This window comes from Solea senegalensis, linkage group LG5 (assembly GCF_019176455.1).
Source record: "Solea senegalensis isolate Sse05_10M linkage group LG5, IFAPA_SoseM_1, whole genome shotgun sequence".
Classification (NCBI taxonomy): Eukaryota; Metazoa; Chordata; class Actinopteri; order Pleuronectiformes; family Soleidae; genus Solea; species Solea senegalensis.
The window spans coordinates 15,783,708-15,809,228 of NC_058025.1; the positions used below are offsets into that span (position 1 = coordinate 15,783,708).

At 38.2% G+C, this 25,521-nt stretch overlaps 1 protein-coding gene across 1 annotated transcript in view; it reads right to left on the reverse strand.

Moving 5' to 3' along the window:
- The window catches only part of gpat2 (glycerol-3-phosphate acyltransferase 2, mitochondrial), a 95,035-nt gene that overhangs the window by 16,754 nt on the left and 52,760 nt on the right, over positions 1–25,521 (reverse strand). Inside the window, exons 2-9 of the mRNA XM_044026802.1 lie at positions 8,746–8,849; positions 7,333–7,443; positions 5,816–5,886; positions 5,613–5,723; positions 5,080–5,202; positions 3,908–4,007; positions 2,550–2,683; positions 1,889–1,988 (exon numbers count right to left, since the gene is read on the reverse strand). Of these exons, the coding sequence (XP_043882737.1) occupies positions 1,889–1,988; positions 2,550–2,683; positions 3,908–4,007; positions 5,080–5,202; positions 5,613–5,723; positions 5,816–5,886; positions 7,333–7,443; positions 8,746–8,817 (822 nt within the window). The 5' untranslated portion in view covers positions 8,818–8,849. The remainder of the gene's footprint in view (positions 1–1,888; positions 1,989–2,549; positions 2,684–3,907; positions 4,008–5,079; positions 5,203–5,612; positions 5,724–5,815; positions 5,887–7,332; positions 7,444–8,745; positions 8,850–25,521) is intronic.

The window sequence follows — 25,521 nt, forward strand, 5'->3', positions numbered from 1 at the left end:
TAAAGGATCAACACTAAGAAAGAAGGCAGAAGGACAGGAAGAAAAAGGGACAGTGGTGGACACTACATGACATTCAGAGATACTTCCCTTGCCCCAAGTACTGTTTTCTCCTCACAGATAAGAAAAATTCAATTACCATTGAACAGCAGCTAAACAGGCATACACTCAATAAACAATAAAGGTCTATTAACATTGAAATACATCCAATAAACAAGGCTGCTTTCTCATGCATAGCCAATATGCTTACTCACATCAATGGTCAATGACAAAAAAATGACTCTTGATGCAGTCATAAACAACCTGCTCATGTTCCACAGTGGCTGGACTCTTGTAGATTAATGTCAGACTGAGTCATTGTATTGAGCTGTACAGCACAATATTGATCTTAATAAAGCCTGTTGCTTCCCTAAATGAAATACATCTTTAGGCAAAGTGATACAAAGCACAAAGGTCCCTCTTAATACAAAGGCAGGAAGATATTAATGATGAATGGCCATTGATCATTGATAAAAATCAAGTAAATAGAGGTACTTAGAAAAAAGGCTCATCAAAGGTACTTGAGAAAACTGTGATACATGCAAAGGAGGGGAGAGAGCCTTAAATAATCATAAATAACTTAAAATCAAGGGGAACCACACTAAACCAAGGCAACCTGCTCAGACCTGCCAAACCCACACAATCAAACTAACCACTTTTGTTTTTCCCTCATTGCTTTGTCACTCCAGCCATCTCAAAAGCTTCAATCTCTTTAGCAAGACTGCACTCCCTTGGTAGTGGTATGAGAATGAATGAAGAGTGAGTGGGGAGATGCTGCTGAATGGGAGAGGGGGAAAAGGACAGGTTGTATTCTGATAGTGAAATCGACTATGATAACACTCCATTATGGAATGCAAAGAAAAGTGTGTGTATGTGCAGAAAAATGAATACAAGTGAACGCACAACAGACACATTGCAAGGACGAAATGATTTTGCTTATGCTGCAATTTTATACAATAACCTGCTGTCAACAAATGTTTTGGTTAAAATGCATTAACATCATGTTTTCTCATTCATGGCCCGTGTAACGATCTCATACACAAGTGAACAGGCTGTTTCTGGTTTCATTTTGACTGCTAATGAGGAACTGCTTCAGCAGTCAGCTCCAACAGCTCAAATGATATATACCAAGAGGTTGTTTTTATGGTTGGTGACTGACAAGGGTACATGAAACTTGAATTCATTCTGACAGTTGAAGGGGACATTTGCATATGTGAAAACAGTTGCTAAAATCCTTCTGTGCCTCAAAGAGCTTTGCAAAATATGCAGCTGTTAATTCAAGTCTCTTCTCACTGGGGTTGGAGATGACAAATTTAAAAAAGAATCAGTGTCTTTGATTGACGTCAATATTCACAAGCTCCAATTGAACATGATGATTATTAAAACTATATTATAACAACTTGTAACCCTGTGTAGCTTTTCCAAATGCACTGACAATGTTCGAAGGACTAATTTGTTGGTCTGTTTGGTCAAGGCTGAAATATCAGGACTGTAACAAGATTCTGTCCAGCTATACATGTGGTGAGAAATATTCCACATTCCTTAGTTGCAGCCACAGGTTATGTACAGTATGCAGTTTCTGGAAATGATGGCAGACGCATAAAATGTGGTCATTTCTGAGAGACATCAGAATAAAAATTAAACTAAGTCATTTTTACATGGTCTATTTATATGGTTCTACAAATCTGTTTTTTTTTGTATTTGATGTTGAATTTGAAAAACAAATAACATCTAATACTTTAGTGTAAAATGCCAGTCCCTTAACTGTGCTTCACAACGGTGGTACTATTGAAATGAGCCTTCAGATTAGTAGCAAATGTCTAATAAAGATTTCAAATCAGGTCAGACTTACAGAGGCCATGATAGGTGAGTACAGGCTGTCCATCTCAGCTTCTTGCTCAGTCAATGCAGACAGTGGAAGGAGGACCACACCTACTCTCTGCAGGATTGATCTGTTGGATAATTAGAGGATATTGGTAGTATCAGTTAAAAGGTTGGGAGTGATTTACATCTTCTACATTCTTCAGACTATCCATGTGAGCTTATATAAGTGTACATTTGTTTTCTGAATTCTTTGAATAAGCCTTTTAAACACACTTTAGGCAAGGAAATCATTTGATACAGGCCACCATCTCGCACCACCATATTTTTATAGCATGCAGAATGGACATGCAATTCATGTTTTGAAGCAGAAACCTACTAAGCATGGAGGAACCAATGATGGAGGAGGAAAGAGTGGATGAGTGGAGAGATTTGTGAAAATGTGTTCACAGCCTTTCTGGTATGCAAAGTCCAATGTAGTTTCACTTAGGAAAGGGAGAGGTGTGAGGAGAATTTGTTTCCTCAATTTGTTGGACTACCTTTAAAATCGAATTGACTTAATAAATAGGGTGTCAAGGATTTAATTTCCGTCAAAATGTTGTCTGTGTTATTTTGGCTGAAAGACGCTGGATGTTTACTTGTTTTCACGGTGCAACTTCTCTGACAGCATTTGTGTCTTTGTGTGTTTATACCTTAGGGGGGAGCTGTAAACCTGATGAGGACAAACAGTGTATGGAACTCTCAGGTTGTGACAGAGAAGCACCAGAGGGATGAGAGCACAGTCCATGATGCTCTGACGCACATGGACATAAACCAGCAGAGATCCCTGAATAAAAGAACAGAGGCACTTTTAGAGGAACAACATTCTTCACATTGCAATTCATTATGGCAAACAACGGCAGACTTTGCTGACTAGAGTGCAGAATAGGAGTGGTTCTTGTAATCTCATATTTAATCAACATTGTAATCAGACATCACAAGCTTCAGATAGAATCCTCAGAACAGAGTCGAGAAAATGCAGGTTTTATTTAAAACCAGACAATCGTTCTGTTTGTACAATCTTATACTGAGAAGTTTGAGATGCAGGCAGAGATTGTGGGGAGTTTGTTTTTATGACAGTGTGTACTGGGGGAGGTTCCAGCATACCATGCATTTCTTCCCTAAGGTCAACAACAGCTCTGTTATTCTGTATGTGGCACTTCTGTGAAGAATTTAATCATTTTTCATTTAAGACACAGAAATAAATAGCCGCAGCCACAAACTCAATTATATATTTAGTGAAGTCAAAGCAGCCTGATAAAACATTATTGTGCTTTTATGGATTTGATAGATTTAAAGATTTGCAACAAAAGTGCTGAAAAAAGAAGAGCCACAACAGTGTAAATAGTCAAGATTATTGCTTGGCTCTCTCCAGAGACAAAAACATGTTCTTTTAAAGCTTTTTTCTTTTTAAACTTTACTTTGATACTAACTTATCCATCTGACAAATATGTCACCAGAATCAGACATTATCTATAAGAGTTGATGTGATGACAGTGATGTGATATGAATATTTAAGTTGTTATATTTGATCTGTTATAAGCAACACTTTCTTCATTAGGATTTAAGTGAATTGGATGAAGACATCTGGTCAAGATTTCCTTATTTTCAGGTATTCACATAATGTTTCTAGTAAGAAAAAAAAAAAAAAAAAAAAAAAGATAAGAAAGGACACCATTCAGGAGACAAACCTGAACCCTCTTGACAAACAGCTGATACCCAGTGAAAACCATCTGCCTCAGTAAGATGATTTCTTGGTGAATTTGCCTCAATTTGTGGATGTAATTCATTTATGCCAATTTTATGCCATAAAATTAGAGTGTGGTCTTAGCAAAATAATTAAGTTTAACTTGACAGGTTAGAAAAACTTGAGATAAAAAGTTCCATAACATTTTAAAGGAGCAACTGACACTCTATGTCTATGGACTATGGACACATTTATTTTCCTATGAATTAAAATTAGGATATTTGATCTGGATAAGCATGTGTGTGTGTGTTTAGATACATGTACCTCTTGTGAGACTGAGTGCAATGCAGACAGATGGTTGAGGTTGACTTGAATGTTTCCAAAAACAGAAGATAACATCTTCAGCATCACCCAGCCCATGAATCTAGTAAAGAAGATGAGAAAAATGTAATGATTAGTACAACAAACAACCCCTAACAATTTGATTGTGAGCAAAGGGGAGCTGTAACAATGAGAATGAGGTATGACAACATGAAAATATCGGGAGGTTAAGAGGCATCAAGATATGAAATACTGTAAAAACACAGGGAAGAAACAAAATGTCAAGATTAAGTCAGAGACAGACGTTTCAATTCAGCTTCACACACACACTCAACATCATCATCAGATAAAACAAACTTTTTTCACAGAAATGGAAAAGTTGGCGTATCCATGAAAGGTAAACGCAAAAGACAATGCACTGGAAAATAAGAGAAAACTGGGGATATGGCGGATAAAAGGAGGAATGTGTGGATGAATGTAGAAACCATACAATTCTTTAACTTAATGCAAGACGCAAATATTACTACAATAACAGATAAAAGCCACATTAACTGTCAATCATGTTGAAGAGCATTATAAATGACAGAGAATCAAGCACAAGTAGGTCATAAATGAAACATAACCATGGCAACCATAGCAACACCAAGCAACTGTGAAACTGTAAAAAACAAACAAACAAAAAAAACAGATAGAAAGCCATCTACCTCAGAAAAAATAATTTCCTTGGTCCACCTGGTTTCTGTTCAGAGCAATGGCAGCTGAAGCTGCTGGCTACAGTTGGTCTAAGGACATGTCAGGTACACTATAATTTGCAAGCAAGTGGAAATTCTCCTCCAGTTTGTCCATTTCCCTCAGTCCACTGATTCACACTGAGGAAGGAACTCTTTAAAAGCATTTTAATTTGGATTTGGACAAAGACTAAAAGCTGTGGATTTTTGCAATCTGACACTGCTTATTAAAAGTAATAATAATAATAACAATTATAATACTAATACTAATACTACTACTACTAATAATTTCTGTATATTTCTTGTTTGTTCTTGTGAAAGGCTGGCATATTTCACCTTAAAATCAATACACCAAGGCATCTTATACAGCATAAACAATAAGCAACCATCTTTGAACCTCACCCTTTGCCCTCCACTCATCATGTACACTTGAAGAAACACACAAACCGTAAGAGGCCAGGAGAGATGCAGGTCTTAATGAGAGGGAGGAATGGTGTGAGGCGGTTAATCTGCCCTTGGCTGTCTTGCCCCGCAGGTGTTTTCTGGTCTGCTGCAAGCACCTCCTTAACCCTGAAAATACACAGTCACGGGACAGCAGGGTTAACACCACACAAAGCCTCTCTTGTGATGCACACAGACAAGCAACCACCTTCCAGCAAGACAACAACATCATTCTCATGTTGAGGGGTTACATATAGGTTAAACTCAATTACACTGAAGGGGAGACAGCACCACATACAAACTGAGACTAGGACAGAGATAAGGAAAGTGTGATAACAGTCCCAAGTTATCACATTTTCCTTCCTTCATGATAGCCTTCATTTGGTATATCTGTGTGTCTGTTATCTCCATTCCACCTTCAGTTTCCCTTTCTCCTGAACTGCAGTGGCCAGTTACCTATTCTGTATCTGTCTATCATTCATTTATTCTCCTCTGGCATCCCTTCTCCCATCCTTCTCCTCCTCATTCCCCTTAGGTACCTGTTGCTCTGACAGACGTTCTCCAGTCTGTTGACAACAGGACTCGCATAAACTTTGCACCCGCTCACAAACAGCATGCAGCAAACCCTCCGCACCAGCCAGCCACGAAATCTATGATAAAAAAAACATACAATTCAGAGGCAGGGAAATTAACATGATGGGACTGACACATTTATGTGTTAAACTGAATATTGTATCACTACCTGGTTTGTGTTTCATTGACACTCAGCAGGTTACGAAAGCCAAGTGAAGAGTTTTGTCCAAGCTTCTTACGCTTACACATGACAAAATACATAAACAGACAGATGAGCTCCACTGATCACAACCAAGGTCATTATATAAAAGACACATGCCACTCAATGATGCCATCAGGATGTATGTGTGTATGAAAACACCTTTAAAAAGATCCAATATGCAACAACTGAGAGCCACAAGTTGCTGCAGTTGAGCATACATATCAGACCAAAACATAAGTGATTATGAAAGCTAAGGCTGACCGATGAATCACATCTTTATCGCCATTACGATATGCACATGTACGATTAACACGTCGCAAAAGCCTGGACAGTTGTATTTATTGGAGGCTTCATTGGTGAGTTTGAACTGTTTGTTTGCTTGTTGTTGGTCTGTTGTGTCTCATGACGTATTTACAGTTTTAAATGGCACACCTTGGTCATATCTGCTCCACTCGTTCATGTCCATAGTTTGTCCAAGGACGGCTACACTATGTTTCATAATTAGTTGTGGCGCTTACTGGAGTTTATGGACTTTATGTTCTCTGACAGCCTGAACATCTGTTAATTTATTGCAATTTTTTTTTTATTGCAAAACAAACCAGTGTAATCGCACATCTCAGATGTTGCTCATATCGTGCAGCCTTAATGACAGTCATAAGCTATAGCCATTTACCAATACAAACAGACATGTAACACAATGTATGCATTAAGTTTATTATGAGGCCAGGAGGAGAATGCAAGCTCCCAGTGAATTTGAAACTATTTCAGGGATTTTAGCGCTCTCCATCCTGGAAATGCCAGACCAATATTATATTATATGTAATAATAATAATAATTAATATAATATATATTATAATATATTAAGCCTGGCCTTATTTCTCTCCTTGTCTAAAGCCTTTTAAGCCAAAGAACATGCTGTCTTTAGAAGTAAATCCAGAGAGACCCTTATTAGCTGACACTGTGACCCATTTTCTGCCACTACTGATTGGCTTGTTACGTGCTGTGTCTATTACTACACTCAAGCGGAACATGGAATCACAACATATACATTGTACGTTCTAAACTAAACTCAGAGCTTTCAGAAAACATGCAAATTAACAGGTTGCGAGTGTGACAGGGAAGTGTTCAAATTATTCATAATTTGATAATTCATCTTATTCATATACTGTACATGGTATGGCATTTTCTGCAGTACGCAAACGCAACAACCAGGCAACCTTTTTTTGTTTTCTGATATCTCTTATGATGCAGAATGTTGTGTATTGCAACTGTCTTGCAACTGACTGTGACTAAAAAAGCTTAAGAGTGTTTTTTTCAGTTAGTAAATCAGTTTTACTATAATGTGGCCTCTGAAGCAAAACAAAATAAAGTCTCTGGATGCTCTCAAAACAAAGCCGACCTCTTTCATTTGATTAGTCTCACTTTCTACCATCCCTTTTTTCTCCTTTCTTTCTCTAATCTTTGACCCAACACTCCACACTCACCAGGCTGTCCGGAGTGCACTGGTGGCAGCACTGACCTACAGCTGGTCTGAACTTGCCAAGACAGGGAGGCACAAGCGTCATCTTGTCCTTGATTGTAAATTGCCATGACAACTGAGGAGGAAGGAAATACACAGGGACTGAAACCACATCTACTTAACCAAGGTAAGGTAAGGACAGTTTTATTATCTCTCATTTTGAACAAGTGAGAGATACCTGATGGGTGACAGAAATATTCATGAAATACAGTAACCATTGCATTTACTTAATGAGGTTGTTGTTTGTTTCCTTTGAGAGAAACACAAATCCTGCAGAACAAAGATTACACAGGCATGTATATTAACAAGAAGATTTCAGCTCATTATTACATAGAAGTATGTGTTTGACAGAGACTGTGACAGCAGAAGGAGGGAAGGTCAGTACACCAGTAATGCATCGTTACACACAGTAATGTGTCATGACAGAGCAATGCAGTTCATAACACAAAGTATCTTCCACAAGTTTGAATATGTAACGGCTTTTGTAATGGAAATACTTTTTTCGCATTTACACATCACATCAGCGTCACTGGACATGACGTGGGGGGTCACATGACCAGTTCACTTCAGACAAGATGGTGCGGCATGTGCGGATAGAGTTCACCCACTGCCTTTGTCATCTGTTGAAAACAATCACAGCAACAACAATAGTGGCAATCGAGATCACTCCATTCCAAAACCATGGAAAAGCAAAAATGTTTTCGGGCCATCTTCCTCAAAGTGGAGTCTCGCGGGACGAGATTTTAAGAGAAAATGTTGCGAGACTAGAATTACGGCTCATCAACACCCTTCAATGTAAACACCTACAGGTAGCAATTGAACTTTGTCGAAATCTTCAAAATATTGCAAAGCTTCGATTAATCAATTAATAGTTCTAGTGACTGTACTATTTCAGGGGAAAGGTGTAATAAAAGAGGGGAGAATTGGAAACCATCATATGGTTTTACTTTAACATGATGATCAGCTCACAGAGCCTCTTTTAGAGATTAGTTAATGCCCTTTCTCGTTACGCCAAGGTGAAGGCCTCTTTTCATTGTAAGATTGTGGGATGTCTGAGATGCAGTTCAAATCTCTGATTATCAATATGAAATGGTGGTCCTAAGTCACAATCTACTCTAAAATACTGATGTAACTAACTGCCTCTTGGGTCGAGCTCAGGCATGTTTCTAGATACTTAAAAATCTTCCTTTAACATCTAAATGAAATCCCTCTACATTTCCTGACTGATGAGTGTGACTGACACATCACAATCTGGTAAACAGAATTAAGCACATGTCTGTGCACTATTCATGTTCTCTAGTGAGGAAAAAAAAGAGTGATTTATATGTAATAATTGGGAGAAAACAGTAGGAGAGAGTCATGCAGACAGTGTGCTTACTGTAGGTCTGTTGTCTTGAATTGGTGGAATAATCATGTCTCTGTTTATCCCGTTATTCTCCTCTTGCACCATGGTGAACCCCCTGCAGACTTTTACCCAGAAACCTACCACAGAAAAGATTGGGAGAAAAGAGAATATGATACTATAGGACCATTTCTGAGCACATGTGAGTGTGAGTGGAAAGTCATTTTTAAGGAGAAAAGGAATCATCTCTTCATTTTAAAATAAACACATATTCCCAAACAAATAGATTTAATTTTCTATTGGAGAAAATGAATTTTATTAAGAAGGGTTAGCAGCTGTCATCAATCCTTCATTTAGTGCCCAAAGCTACAATTTAGCCCCTAAACAACAACTTCACAAACCACAGAGCAGTCATAACCTTCATTCTTTTCATGCTAAGGTAATGTATCATCTTGCTGTTGACTTGTGTAGGTTCCTCATTGTTTCATCTTACTGAGCTTGTTAGTTTGCTGTATACAGGTAGAAAAAAAAAAACAAGGACAACAGAGCCTCTATTACGAGGGTAGAGATGAAGAAGAACTCCCAGGATGTGCTCAGCAACATCCAGGTGGAGAAGGGCAGACACTCACTAGTGGCTTATAAATCATTTCATGACAAAAAAATGAAAATGAAAAATGCTTTTATGCAACAAATGCTGACTTATATGGCCATGGAATTCATATAATTGAACTTGTAACAATGTAATGTGATCAAACTGAAATTTGTTACCTAATTGGATATTACAAATTATGTCAGAACTCAAATGAGCAGTCATGTGGGTTTAATGCAGATCAAGAGCCTGTGCATGCTCTCTTAGGAGAGATTTAATAATATCAAAGCCACCATTCCCTTCAGCCTTGTGTGGGTCTGTTTCTATTCCAAATGGACAAGATTCACATCCTGTCAAACCAACTCTCTTGAAATAAAGTGTTCTCCTGCTAAATCTTCCATGCTCAACCTCAGGTTAAGGCGTCTCATTAGGTTCAGTGGGAAACATTTTCATTGTATCCTGCTCTGTTGATCCGACTCTGCCCCATTAACTTGGGTAATTAAAACTTAATCCTTCCCCAAGGTGAGATTGGTCTATTTCAAGTAGCACACGTTCCCACATTCATTATCAACTCCAGTGGGAACCAAGGCATTGATAGGAGGTTCCCAAGACCCTGTGATGTTTTGCAGGTACTAGGGTAAAGAAAAAGCCAAGGCAGCGAAACAGGCAGTAAATGGGGTAGCACCATACATCACACAGCCAAAGAATGAGCAAACACTCTAATAGGGTTATATAAGCTACGCCACAGGGAATACAAGACCACATGAAAACAGTTCAAAAACTTGTTCATACACCACATTCCAAGTCACACAGGTTTATCTGCCAGCATACAACATCAAATATAATTGCACAGTGGTAAATAAGAAACATGACACAAACATGCATTCACTTGACATATTCAAATCTGGGACACAGGTTCTTCCATGCTTATATTTATGCTTGCATTAGTAGTTCCTGTGTAAGAATTATTGCTCACCCCTCCCTGTCCCAAGCGCATCAGGGAACTAAAGTGGCCCTGTGTACCAGAAAGGATGTAATCACTCATAACTCGCTTCACTCTTCCACTCTTGTATTCTCTCTAACATTTCACACATAGGACCCATAGTGATCAGTTATATTCTTCCATTAAATCACTGTAGTTTTGCTCATGTGATATCCAAAACCTAAATGGGCCCATGATGAGAAGGGAGGATTAAAAATCAGAATCTATAAGTAACTGCCAGATCTGATTAGGTTGAAGATAAGAGCGAAGAGATCAGTCAAAATGCTGTCAGCTGCTGCATCTTAATCTATCCTCAGAAGTGCTCAGGGATAATTCTTGTCTTTTGATGCACTTAGCATCAATATGACAATGCGCCAAACATGGAAAGTTAAAAAATGTACATCTCACATCTTTATATTAAGGGCACATTAGTACATAGTACCTAGTGCCAGCTGTGTGGATATAAAATGTAGAGATTATGGAGACCAAGGTATAACCTCAAGTCAACAACAAAATCACTCACAGCTGAAACCCTAATGACAGTTAATATCAAACCAACATCATTTGTCTATCTGTGAAGAAAAAAGAAAATGATACATTTGAGTTATCTCAATATGTTGCCAAAAGACAGCTATTAAATCAAGTTAGGAATTAATAAAGCTGTGTAGTTAGGATGTCTATATTATAAATTATTAATACAGGACAGACTAACTGGTGGATAACAGACACACAGTGGTATTGCAATAAAATTAATTACACCAATATACAGTATGAGCCAAACGACATGGCAGATTACCAGTCATCCATTGATTGATAACCTATATTGTGCAGGAGCTTCTTTTTTGTTCTATATCATCACAGGTCAAACATAATAGTAGTTTTCTGACAATAATAATTGTGTGTCGTTGCATTATGTGTAAAAACATAAAGCCACTGCTGCCAGAAGCTGTAACAAATATTTCCTGCCAGTTGCTGCTTACAGTATGGGCCTTTTGAAACAAACCAATTAGGATCAATGATTCTACAGACCAAAGAGGCATTCAAGTAACACCATAGGGAAACAGGGTTCTGGGTGTAAATCAGACCTTTCTGAAAATAATGTTAATACTGTAATACTCACACCATGCATCAGTCGTCTATTTGACACACACACACACACAAAGAGACACACATATACACAGAAAATCAATTTGTGAATCAGTAGCTGTGCGTCAGAGCCACAGAGAACCATTGATTTATCAGAACAAAGGGAATTCTTTACAGTTACTCTATGCTCTCTTCCTCCCTTTAGCTTTGCACTTGTCTTACTTCAATGTCCACAGTGCAACACTTTTAAACACTACAGTGCTGCTATATAACTGAAAAAATAACTTTACTTATTTTTATTTAACATACATAAAAAAGTCAATTTCACTTGGTGCAGTATCATAGTATTAATCATAATAACACAATCTATGTAAGAATTGACTCAGCATTAAACTGTTCAGAAATCCAGCTATACAGTAAATAACTAATATGTCATGTGCTGGATCAATCCTCAACACAAACAAACATGCTTATTTAAAGACTAAAGGAAGGAGTTCAATATCGTTTATGTTGTTCAGTGGAAACAGGACATCTGGAAGTGGCTGCAAGCCATGCTTTTACTAATAATAATGTAATTTATTATCTAACTTAAAGCTGTAGTGTGTAACTTCTAAATATAAACAGAGGTATTCAAACCATTGTCATGAGTTCACATAATGCTGATTAAGCTAGATTAAGCTCCACACACTCTCTCCATATTCCTCAATATTGCAGTGTTTAGTTTTTGTGCCTGTGCTAACAAAGAGTGATGAATTTTACATCACAACTGATGGAGGGAAGCATAACAGCAATGAAAGGGCAGCAAACTTAAGGTTAAGGAGGCCCTGCTCCGGCTCTGGTGAGGTTCCAAACAAGCTGAGCCGATACTAAAATGTGATGTCAACAGACTGCCAGCCACTGATTGGTCAGAGAGTGTTGTCACTGGAAGAGTCATGAGCGTGAGGTCCGACAAAAATACACTGTGGTCTGTCGACAAGGTGCTGACGTGCCTGTGTTCGGGGGCTGATGAGAGGATCCAGAGAGTGCTGGACGTCGCATAAAACAATGTCACAGCAGTTTTGCACAGCCGTGCTATGACGACTCCACCCATGTTGAGGAGGTAATATAAAAATCGAGTTAAGTCGAGACCAGCAATTGACCTTTGGGTTAAGAAATTAACCCTGGTTCTCTGAAACATGAGTGAGGTACTGAAACAATTGTTGAAAGAAAACAGTTGGAATGTGGACCTAAAGATTCAAAAGCCTACAATCTTCTATTGTTTCATGTCACTCATCAGGATTGATGTGTCAGTCAGAGTTGGGGGGGGGTAGATCACATTAGACAGAGTGCAGGAGGCAAATGAGGCAACAGGTGTTTTTTAACCTATGTACAATTAATAATGGAGACATTGTGACAGAGTAGGAGCCCAGTCAAAGGTTTCAAAAGCAGCAAACGACACAGCCACCCCTTCCCATATACTCTCCCATCAAAGCAGACAAAAAAGAAGCCTGAAGCCGAGTGGAGAAGAGAGCACCTGGAGGGCATGCAAGCCAAACAATAATCCCAAATAAAATTATTGGTAGTGTTTATAACAATATTGTGAAGGCTATAGACACAAGAATATTTACTTTTATTTTTGAGTTAACTTTGTTTTACTGATGGCTATTGGGACATGAAGAGGATTCCAACAGATAAAAATCATTTTAAAAACAAACTGGAGAAGGCAATTTCTGAATAAATTGCAGTGGGATTGCTGCCTTCTGCCCGAGCTGAAGCCAATTTGGCATGCTGCACTGAATTGTTACGAATGAGAATGAGTGTGTAACTCCCATGGAAGTATGTAGAAGTAGTTCATGGACGAAAAAAAGATAAAGAAGTAGAAAAAAAAAAAGGCAGCCGCAGAACAACATATGGTGGGAGCAATCCCACTAATAATGAATTACAGCATTAAGTTCAGGGTGACAAACACTTAGAGCCCTATTTAGTTTATTGTAAAGCTTTAAAAAGGTTTAGAGAACTTGAACGAATTGTGCAAAAGGCAGGTTTAATGTTCAAAACAAGCGCCACAAGTCGATGGTGATGAGACAGGAGCGTGCAGTCACATGATGTGCAGCTGTGACACAAATAATTGTTGTTTTCCATTTAAGGCGACACACAGTGCTGGCACTACTGTGAAAGATACTTTGCTTGTTCCAATTTCAAATCTCAGCTTAATCAGCCATATAACAGTTTACTCATGGAGAGGAGGACGAGACAGAAGTTGTTGAGGATGAAGGATGTGCCCGTTTTTCTGCAGCCAGAGCTCAGATCACTATAGTATCGCCAAAAAAAATTTGATTAATTTAAAAGACTGATCACGTAAGTTTTTCTTAAAATATGACAGCTGTGATTGGATGCAGACTTTTTATAACCTTTGGGTGTCCCCACCCATCTAGTTACAAAAGTTATGAAGAAAAAGATAAAATGATTAAATATAAATAGAGAAAGTCTGAAGGGAATAAAAGAGTGACGTGTAATGACGTCTGATGTACAACTTGCATAAACACAGTACTGAGAAGAATTCACACTGATCATTGCTAAGCAGTTTGCACATGAAAGCGTCACATTAGATGATTTCTACATTGTACTAGATTCATTAAAAAGAAGGGACAGTAAATAACACTTCAGAGACCATCATCTCTATCACCTCAGTCTTCTCCCTTTGTTCTACCTTTGAACAGGTTTTCAACCTTTTCTGGACAGCCATGTTTTATTTGCTACAGTGGGATACAAGACTTTTGATCCTGATCTGCCACGTAAGAAGAGCAATTGTGATTTTTCTGAAGAATATTGCGCTGTGATTTCAAGTGTAATTAGAGTGATTCTTTTTAAGTCAAGTACACTATATTGTAATATATGGATATTAATTTAAGATATTAATTACTTTTACTAAAAAATCAGATATGATACTTATCACCAACCGAAATTGCAGCCTTTGTGATTTGCTAATTGCATTGTTTCATATTGCAATTTTGATTATAAAAATATGAATTTTTCAGCCCAAATCCCCATGCTACTCCTTAACTGTAGGCTGCTGGTGGCACGTACACCTGTAGTGAACACAGATGCATTAAAACATGTGCAAATATGTGGACAGATAGGCAGGAATCCTTTGCAAATGTTTCAATCACAGTAATGCAAACTAATGTCTTAAGCGACAACTTGAGGATAAATATGTAAAAGAGCATGTGTTGGTGCCGCATCAAAGGTTGCATTGATAACTAACAAGGAAGCTTATTTACGCACCAGCAACTGCCACACACACACAAGACACACATTTATCCTGAAAGTGTGACACAAACATTCACGTGTATACCGTTATAGTTCTGCTCAGTTAAGAGAAATTCCACAGAAACTATAAATAACTCACTTACAGAGAGAATTTAGTTGATTATAGAAAGGCTTTGCATTAAAGCCAGTAAGGAAATGCTGCAGATACATCTGAAAATGCTGAATGAGCAAGTATGCAAATGTATGTGTTCAATGTGACACCATGTCAGTCTATTAGTTTCACCAAGATAATGTTAATGCTACCACTATCGAACATCACTTCTTCAACACTCAAAAAGAGCAGTGGCTCTTACTACAGAGGAATGAAGAAGAAATGAATGAAGAAGAAATGATTTCCAATAATAAAGCATTAACCAGTGGGAGCTAAAATATTAACAGTTATGCTACACATAGAAAATACAATTTTCTTTGGACAGTTTAAAATTTCAAAGGCCTTTTAATTTTACAAACTAGAAGAAATAGTGCTTTATTCCTTGATTTATTTATCTGTGTTTCAGTTATGACTGTCAAGCTAGTTATCACAATTTATTTTTCTCTAACCCTGTCTACTGTTTGTGCTTTGTTTCCAAGCTGTATACTAGGTCACTGAAAGGAGGCCATGCAGTTTCAAACTCCTCCCATTTTTCCTTAGGATAGACCAGCGACCATGGACCACCCACAGCCTCATGATCATGACTAATGACTAATTGTCTCTCTTTTATTAGTTTCTGTTATAATTCCTATCGTCTACATTATACTTTTCTGTGAATTGTCTCAATTCTTTATAAACTGTATGATTTTTTGCTCACTATAATTTTTCCTCACTGGATGTGAGGGTATCACTGTAAAGACTGTAAAGCGAGATGAACCATGCTTGTGATGTTGGGCTATATAAGTACAATTCAAAAGCTTCACTCGCTATATGCATTTGTTTAACATGAGCCAGTTTATCCTGATTCAGGCCGTGCAGCGACTGGAAGTGAGTCAGTCAGGTACTGAAAAGGGAGGAAATGGTATCAAAACATGTCTGAATTAAACTGTATATTTTTCCTGTATTATTTTGCCATATGTTTTGCTGCAAAACAGCAGCCTAAATATCCTGCCATTTTATAAATAAGTCAATTATCAATTAGAATAAAAGGTAAGTTTGACTTACTGAAACCTCTGCTGCTGCTTTTAATTCTGTACATCAGTTAATCATCTCTGGCATCTCCAAATGGCTAATGAAAATGACAGGTCTGCAAATTATTTTCATTAAAACGGTACTGATAATTAGTTAGCTTCCCACTCTACAATGCGTCAGCAATTAGCATAAAATGCTAATTATACATTTGCACAGCCTTGTTTTATTTCTTAAACTCTAAGATATTCAGTTTTGCGTTCAGTTCAGTCTTGGTTCGCTTCAGGTGGCCATTTCATCTACTGATGTTGTCTATAATTAATAATAACAGATTCATTAGTCAAACATATGGCCAATGAAATGCTTCACTGGAATTTTAAGAGTGCATTCAATTGTTGCAAATCACTGTTGCACCTACAATCTTTGTATGTATGAGAGCACTGAACCCTCTCTCTCACACACACGCGCACATACACACACTAGGGTTAAATTTAAGTGTTATGGACGTGGGAGACAGATTGCACTATAATGTAGAACTGAAAGGATGCTATACTAATCTAGTAACAAGGACTGTGTGTGTGTGTGTGTGTGTGTGTGTGTGCAAGTTATGTTCTTCAGTGATGTCGACCTGGAGATGAATAATGGGAGAGAGGATGGTGTATAATTATCTATATTTATCTTCATGGCCACAAGAGTTATAAAGCTGATGCACTAAATAAGTTGACAGCAGCTTTAAATTGCACCAGGAAGTCGGTCTTTTCCTGCAAACAAAACAGACCTGCTAGAGAATCAGATACATTGTATAGCAGGCGAATTTATCTTGAAAACTTGAAAAATGAGCAATTGCAAAATGACAGTGTTATAATTAAACTTAAAATGAAATGTTGCTTGTGTACTTTGATTTGCATTTTTCTCTCTTTTTTTTGCCCATCTTGGCTTTTTTGAGTTTTTTCATTACCATAAATTAACAAAGATTCTGTCTGTTGCTGCTCCATTTGTCCAATAAAATGTCTGTCACATCCTTGTGTGTGAAACAGTCCAAAGCTGGGGCAGCAGAGGCCCAGATAAGCGGGCTACCAACTCCCTTTATGATATAAGCTCATGGATACATTAAGAAGCTGCCACTCGGCTTAATTTGCTGCCAACTGAAAGTCTTTGTCTCGTATTCATTTTTTAGACATCCAAAACAAAGGAATTAATCTTGCCATTCCAAAAGTTTTTGAGGGTGGTATATTTTGGCGACAAAGTTGGTGCTTGAGAAGCCTTCTCAGTGCAAAGACGTGTGGTATGTATTACGTAATGATCCTGATAACAGTCCCAACTGTTAGCAGATTAAGGTTTGCTGATTATTTGTGTATAGCCACCAAAAGGGTTATGTCAATATCCATGCAGTTTTGCCACATGGTTTCAGAGAAAAAAAAAGAAAAGAGGAAATTTATTGAGGTCTCATGATCCCAACTTTAACAACAGATAACTCTGATACAATCAAGGCTGAGGGCTCTGTGGTTATATGTCAGAGTGGGAGAGAGAGGCATGTGAGGGTCATTATTGGTTTCAATGAGGGGCCTGTGGGCTGAGGGTGAATATTATGTGAATTTCAGCCCCACTCTCTATTCCTATCTCTACCAATGTGGGTGTATGGTTAAAGGAAGACAGTGGAGTCAATGATTACCTTTTTTGCTAAGCTCTACCACTTGTCTGTGAATGGAGAATATTAGACCCTCCTCTAAGGCTAATTCTCAAAGTTGCAATTGTTTTTTGAGTCCTAGGAAAACACGACCACACACACCCGGCATAAAAATATTTCCAATTTAGAAACAAGGAAACAAACTAACTTAGAGGATGTGAAACATGAGGAAAAGGAGGGTGTTTGTTTTTTGTTTGAAATTTAGAACATTTAAGGAGGCTTCATGAAGTTGGCTGGAAATATAAATTGTCCTGGGAGTTTCAACAAGACATAGCTTCCTGTTAGTTTTACATGTCGTAAGAAAAACAAACTTAATTCAAAACTATGTCAGACAAACATTAACCCCTGCTGCTGTTATAAGTGGGCTTCCTGGGGTTGGAGCCAATCCCAGCTCAACATTGGTTGAGAAGCAGGGTTCACCCTGGTTAAGTCACCTGCCTATCACGGGGGCCAACATACAGAGAGAAACAATCATACAAAGTCATAGGGCTGTCATTTTTCTCTCTGCCACACAGGTGCCACCTTCACTGATCTACTAATAGTCCACAAATGTAACAGTTTTCAGGACTTTATTATCAATATTTTAGTTTATGTTACTTTATTAACAGTGCAGCTAGCATTAAAATGTTACTAACAACTTGGGGATAGAAGTGACAAAGCAGTACTCATCTCTATTCCAGGCGAACTTCCCCCCTCTAATAGAGCGATTACAGACTAGGATTTCATTTTTGGACACGCTCCCAATTCCTTTAATTGGGAGAATTAATGCTATAAAGATGATTTTCCTCTCGAAATTGTTATACCTATTTCAAAACATCATCAATTGTTATACCTATTTCAAAACATCATCATTCTTGGACTTCAGAGACCTTCAGGAAACTGAGTGTGGTGCAGCAGTGTTTTCTCTCTTATTGTCTTATAAAAGCAAAAAGATTAATCCTCATCTTATGGAAGACCACAACTAAACCTACCTCTAAGAGGTGGCGAGAGGATTTAACGAACACACTTCATTTGGAAAGGATAAGGCATACAATGAAAGACAGGCTCAGACTATTCCATGGGAACCCCTTATATCCTACCTCAAAACTACAAATCCAGCACAGCAGTCTGCATCCTAGCACACAATATATATCATGATTACAATGGTTTTAGAGTGAAGGTCTCTGCGAGGGAGGGTGGAAGGGATTAGTTGGGGCGGATGGGAAGGTGGGATAGTATGGGGGATCATGGTCAGCAAAGTGGTAGAAAAAGGTGGTTCTAGGTGGTTGTGGATCAGGAGGGGGGAAGCACGGAGTAGCACACTGCTTGCACACAAGCCAGGTTCTGATCAACCCCACCTGGTTGCCCAGGTGAGGGTGTCTGATGACCTGAGACCCGAAACACCCGGTGACCCTGGGGTTCCTCACTGATGATGTGTCCAAGCTGCATCTTCTAGGTGTTTCCATGAACTAGTTTAAAAATATTGAGATATTATTTATAAGCCATATCGCACAGCCTTGCAGAAATATTGATTTGATCAATGGTCTGATTTCCACAAAAGAGTGGAAAAAGGGCAATACAACACAAAAAAAACGTAGCAGAGGTCAAGCACAGTTACAGCAATGGTTTAGTGGTTGACCTGCAGATGTTAAACTAAGCTAAATTAAGCCCCGTTTGCTGCATCATTTACTAACTGGAATACCATTTTGGGCTCCTCCCGGTGAATCATTGAAGAGTCCCAATCACAAGACAGCACAGTGTGAAGTTCAACCCCGCACAGCAATCCTACCTCTGTAAAAGACTGTGTAGTGTTAACTCGGCTATTTCCCAGTGGCTTGATCCTAAGAATTGATCTTTTTTAGTCCATTCCCTCCTGAATTCCAATTATGTGCATGAGAGCATCAGAGTCATGATGTTAGCTGGTGTAAGGTAAAAGCAACCTGTTCAAGAGGAATCAATGCGCTTCTTAGCTTAAAGGGTTTTTTAGAGTTTAAAATGTTGAAAGGTGTTTATCCATCTGCCCAATGTGACGTACAATATATGATTATACGAAAATTTGAAATAGCCGGTTTTCATAATTTACAGTCTAGGGAACCTCAAAAACATTAACAAGGAAGTTTAATAGTAAATACTCTGATATAACAACTTAAAATATTAATACTATTGGTAAACTAGTGGTTAATAAATAATTAGATCAGAATAAATCAAGTTGGAATTGCAGTAGCTAACAGGGTTAAAGTTATTTATAAAACTAAATGTGAATTCGAAATGGCTTCCTGTGTCTATATTTTGCTGTGTCGGTTTCTTCTTGGCAGCACTTTGTACATTATGGTCTTGTGCAATGGTAGATTTAAAGTAAATCAATATTTTGCCTACAAAGGAAAAGGGTGCAACATCACTGTTTACAGTTTAAAATACCTTTTTCCAATGACCTTTACTGGTGTTCCTGTGTTAGGTAATGCTGTAGAATGTGTGGACCCAAGGAAAAATAATGCACACAAGGTTTCTTTTCAGTGAGAGCAGTGGAGTGGCTCCAACAATATCAACCAAGCATAGACAAGTTATGTATTTCCTGCCATTTCTGTATTCTGTGAGCTGTTTTGTAAATTTGGTTTATTCCATAGGGGTAGGTGATATGGCCTACAAATCTACTTAATTTGTATTCTATATTAGCAGTATTATATCACAGTACTGTGCAAAAAAAACAAAGAAAAAAAACAACTTCAATTTAAAACATGATCTTTCTGAATGTTGGATTTTTTTCCCCCTCTCTCTCTGTTCTGTCGGGCAGCTGTGTAGAGGACCTCATCACAGAACCAGGACATAATTCTAGAAGATAATTATATCTGGGACTAGTTCTATGCATGTATTAATGGCCATTTACGCTGCACATGTCTGTGATGAAGAAAATCCAGCAGTGCTTGTGCAAAATTCTATGTTATTCTATTGCAAAAATCCATATTATGACTGACTGTGACATTGTCTCAATTATATACCACCCACCATTACTACACACAATTTTTTTTGTTGTTCTATTTTAATGTCATCTGTTTTTATTATTTTATCTTTCTGTAGTACCGTATGAGCAGGGGAGAATTATATTTAGTTTCTTATGTATGTACAGTATAGTGCACAAGAAATGGCTTCTGACCATCTGCACTTTCACAGTATTTTCACTCTTCTAAATGGGCAATAGATTGATTGATTTGTGCCAACTCCGGCAATCTTGACATTTATCACCTTTATCCCCTAATAGTATACAATTTCATGTGACAGCAGTGTGACTGACTCAGTTATTTTTTTTCCCCTTTCCTTACACACTGACAGTGCACACATGTACAGTCAGAACCGTTAGAAACATAATTGTGTCCTTGTGAACCTTGTGACATGATGTTCCATGTGCAATTGCTTATCAGATGTGAGATCTGTAAACAAGTGGTCACACGAGACACATCCAGGTCGTATGTTAATGCCAGGTGTGAACAGTCATACCAAATGTTGTCCACTTCTGGTAGACTTTCTCAGGACAATACCAGGTCTAAAGTAAGCCTCAGAGCTTCATTTTTAGGATATACAGTACATTACATTACATGTCATTTAGCAGACGCTTTTATCCAAAGCAACTTACAATAAGAGCATTTCAACATTTGTGATGAAACACAGAGATGTGTTTTTAGTCAGCGGCTGAAGATGTGGAGGCTTTCTGCTGTCTGGGAGGAAGGATAGCCAACAGTCGTGAGTTCTGCAAATGACTCTGCAATCCTCTCAGTGAGGGGGCAGCAAGCCGGTTTGCCGATGCAGAGCGGAGTGGGCAGGCTGGGGTGTAGGGTTTGATCATGTCCTGGATGTAGACTGGACCGGATCCGTTTGTAGCATGGAACGCAAGCACTAGAGTCTTGAAGCAGATGCGAGCAGCTACAGGAAGCCAGTGAAGGGAGCGGAGGAGCGGTGTAGTGTGAGAGAACTTTAGTAAGTTGAAGACCAGTCGAGCTGCTGCATTCTGGATGAGCTGCAAAGGTTGTTTTGCACACACAGGGAGACTGGCCAGGAGGGAGTTGCAGTAGTCCAAGCTTGAGATGACAAGAGCCTGGACCAGAACCTGTGCCGCCTTCTGGGTTAGAAGAGGCCATATCCTTCATCAAGTGGTCATCAGGTCATCAAGTGTCACACCCAGGTTCTTTACGGTATGAGAGGGAGCTACCACAGAGTTGTCGTGTAAGTTTGTAAGTTTTAAGAAGATAAAAATAAGGAAAAGTAGTATTTTGAATGAAGAGAATGCTTTAACCTGTGTGACGTTTGAGGGGTTTCTTGCATGTACAGCACGTTTCAGGTCACCCCACAGCATCTCAATGGGATTAAGATCTGGGCTTTGAATGGGCCATTCCAGGACTCTCCATTTCTTAGTTTTCAGCCAGTCCTTTGTGGATTTACTGGTATGTTTAGGGTCATTGTCATGTTGCAGGGTCCAGTTCCGCTTCAGCTTTAATTTTCTTACTGATGGTCTCACATGTTGCTCAAGCACCCTCTGATACACTGTAGAATTCATGATGGATTCTATGATGGTGAGCTGGCCAGGTCCTGCTGCAGCAAACCATGACACTTCCACCTCCATGCTTCACAGTTGGTATGAGGTTCTTTTCCAGGAACGCTGTATTTGTTGTGCGCCAAACATGTCCTCTGTTCTGTTGTCAAAATAATTCAATTTTAGACTCATCTGTCCAAAGAACATTATTCCAGAAGTCCTGTTCTTCGTCTACATTCTCTCTGGCAAACTTCAGTCTGGCCTTAATGTTTCTCTTGGAGAGTAAAGGTTTCCTCCTTGCACACCTCCCATGAAAATTAAACTTGTGCAGTCTCTTTCTGATTGTAGAGGCATGCACTTTCACATCAACAGTTGCCAGAGCCTGCTGTAGGTCCCGTGATGACATTTTAGGGGTTTTGGAGACTTCTTTTAGCATCTTGCGGTCTGCTCTCGGGGTGAACTTGCTTGGACGGCCAGACCTGGGCATGTTGGCAGTTGTTTTGAATGTCCTCCACTTGTACACTTTTTTCAGACAGTGGAATGGCTGATTTCAAACTCTTTTGAGATCTTTTTAAATCCCTTACCAGACTCATAAGCTATAACAATCTTCTTTCTGAAGGCCTCAGACAGGTCTTTTGATCTCACCATGGTGTTCACGATCATGTCAACAGTCAGGAGCACACCAAACTGAATGTGTGAGGTTTAAATAGGGCAAGCCGCCTTCAAAATATTGAGTAACAATGTTCTAATCATGTGCACTTGATGTGATACACCTGTGTGTGATATCAGCCATTTTAACTGGGAAAAATGTAGGGGTGTCCTAATTTATTCCTCACCAGAAATTGCATGTTTATTTTATTACGTTTTACAGAAAGTTTTAAAAAGTATTTTCTTCAATTTTACTTTAGTTATATTACTTGAATCTCTCAGTATTGTTAAAATTGATATTAAATATCCATATGTCTAAATATGTTAAAAAAACACACGTTTTCATAGGGTGTCCTAATTTTTTCACATGACTGTATATATATATATATATATATATATATATATATATATATATATATACACACACACACATAAAAAAATAAACAATGACTACATTCTATAATAACCTAAAGTCATTTGCTTTTACAGAATCTCCACTAGCAAAAGAAAAAAGAAGGCATGTAAGATAAATAGACAAAGACAGAGGTGTAATTCTGTGGCTTCAGGTTCCCTGTGGAGTACACTCCTTATCTGGACAACTTGACACTTTCTTTATCACACTCTTCGGCTGTTCTTTGGAGCACATTATGGATAAGGATCATTTTTATGCACTCTCACTGAAAATGTACAGTGCATTGCTCGAGATAACTCACCTTTTTATGCATATTTGAATGTCTACACAATAAAAAAAAAGAAAAGGGATAAAATGACGATACATAAAGATCTGATCATAAAAATATCACAAACATAAGTGAAATTGCTGAGACTGCTTTACTGGTCAAGGTCTACAGATAAATAAATGGCTTTGAAAGAAAATTCAATGCACCCGGGCGCACTGAGTTGTCCTATATTGACAACTCACATCTCTACATGCACAAACAAACAATATTATTCAAATTTTTATTCAAATATACATATATATGCATATACATATACACATACACATATATATATTTATCATAATCACTATAATTCTTACCTCAGTGGGTAGCAGTTGTAGGGCAGCACTGACATCACATTTGTGGTACTGATAAAGGCCGCACTGATAAAGTAAACATTTGACTTTATTATTATATGTTATAATTAGGAAATACTGTACGCACAAGTGGGCAAGTCCCACAAATGTGTACATTTTTTATCAAATACACGACTTCCCACTGCTTCACTAATCTCCACCTTGTACACTCCACCTTTCTCTCAACCAGCTGTGCAGATAAACAACAAGGCGCTCAAGTGGAGAAAAGAAACATCCCCAATGGCAGCCTTAGGTAGGAGCACTTCTAATTACACTACAATACACAGCCTGGGCTTCTTCATGCTATCTCCCCTCTCTCATCTGCTCATTGGATACCCAGTCTCTGCACCACTTCTTGCCTCTCTCTTTTTAACAATCACAACAAAGAGGTAAAAAATCATTTATTGACCTGCTTCTGTGAAGTGAAACACAGACATCCTCCGCTAACACCTGTGCACGGGTACTCTCTTTTCTCATAACCACCTGTCGTTTTCGAATTCAGTCTTCTGTTAATGCTTTTTTCAACGTCTGTTGTCTTTCTTTACATATTTTTCTCCTCTTTATCAGCCCTCTGACCCTCATACATTTCTATAATTTACCGTCTCCACTTCTCTATTCATCTTCTCTAACCTGTACTTCATATCACATTATCACAGGATGTGGCGTCTTTCTAAAATAGGTGCTTGATTCGGTTTTAACACAGACATCATCAATACTTGTATGTAGCTGGGTCAGCAGACCCAGGTGACATGACATATCTGACTTCTTAAAAGCTATTTTTCCTCAAAGACTCAATATCTCAAAAGAGTTCCATATCACTCTTTTTTATATATATATGGAGCTGCAACAATTACCAATTTAATCAACTGACTAACCAACAAAAATTGAATACCCAATTATTTTTTCATTATTGATTAAATAGTTTTGTTAATGTCAAAAAGTGTTCAAATGTTCCATCTCACATTTTGTTATGTTGATACTCAAGAAAAGGATATTGCAATATTTTATTGTTAATGAACAACTCCCTAGCCCTGGATTAAATTGACTAAACAATTAGTTTATTCAGAAAAATATTAGTATCAATCCATACTAAAAAAAAAAACAAGTGTTGCCATGATGTTGTATTCACTAACCTTGCCCTAAGCTTAGCAATGCTGGTCAGGTTTCTTGCCTCAGGTTATGGTTCTCAAAGTGATACCAGTTTGATGAATCATAGTATCTCACACCCGGTGAAAAATGTCAATCAAGAGGCAGGCTCATATTTCCTGTCATGGCATTACTCCAACTTGATTTACAAAGCTATAGCAGTCTCACTCTGTGGTCAGTAGATCATAGAAACATAATCATACAACAAAAAGGCTTGTCAATGAAACTTGTTTTCTAACAAACTGGATTACATTGGCATAACATAAAAGACAGTTTTATGCACCAACCTAATCTCCAAGGATTGTTTTGATTAGGATTAGCTGTGTTGGCTGTGTTAGACATGAAATGAGAGATGAGATCTAATTATGAGCCATGATGGACTGAGCAGTGAGCACTGTTTTTAAAGTTTAGCATTACTTCAGAGACTCATTTTAACAATCTGGAGTCATGTAAAAATGATGTCACGTCCTTTCTCGGTCAGTTGTCATGGAAACATGAAGCTCTGCCAGTGCTGCGTTGTTTGGACCAGAGTCAAAACAAACGTACAAGCTGAAAAACGAAATAACATATCACTGGTAAAAATAAATGGTGTCCATTTGCTGTATTCGTTGATGTTTTACAGAGGGTTTAACCTGAGCCAAACCTTACCACCAATGATAATCATATCACAGTCATGCAGGCGTAGTATGA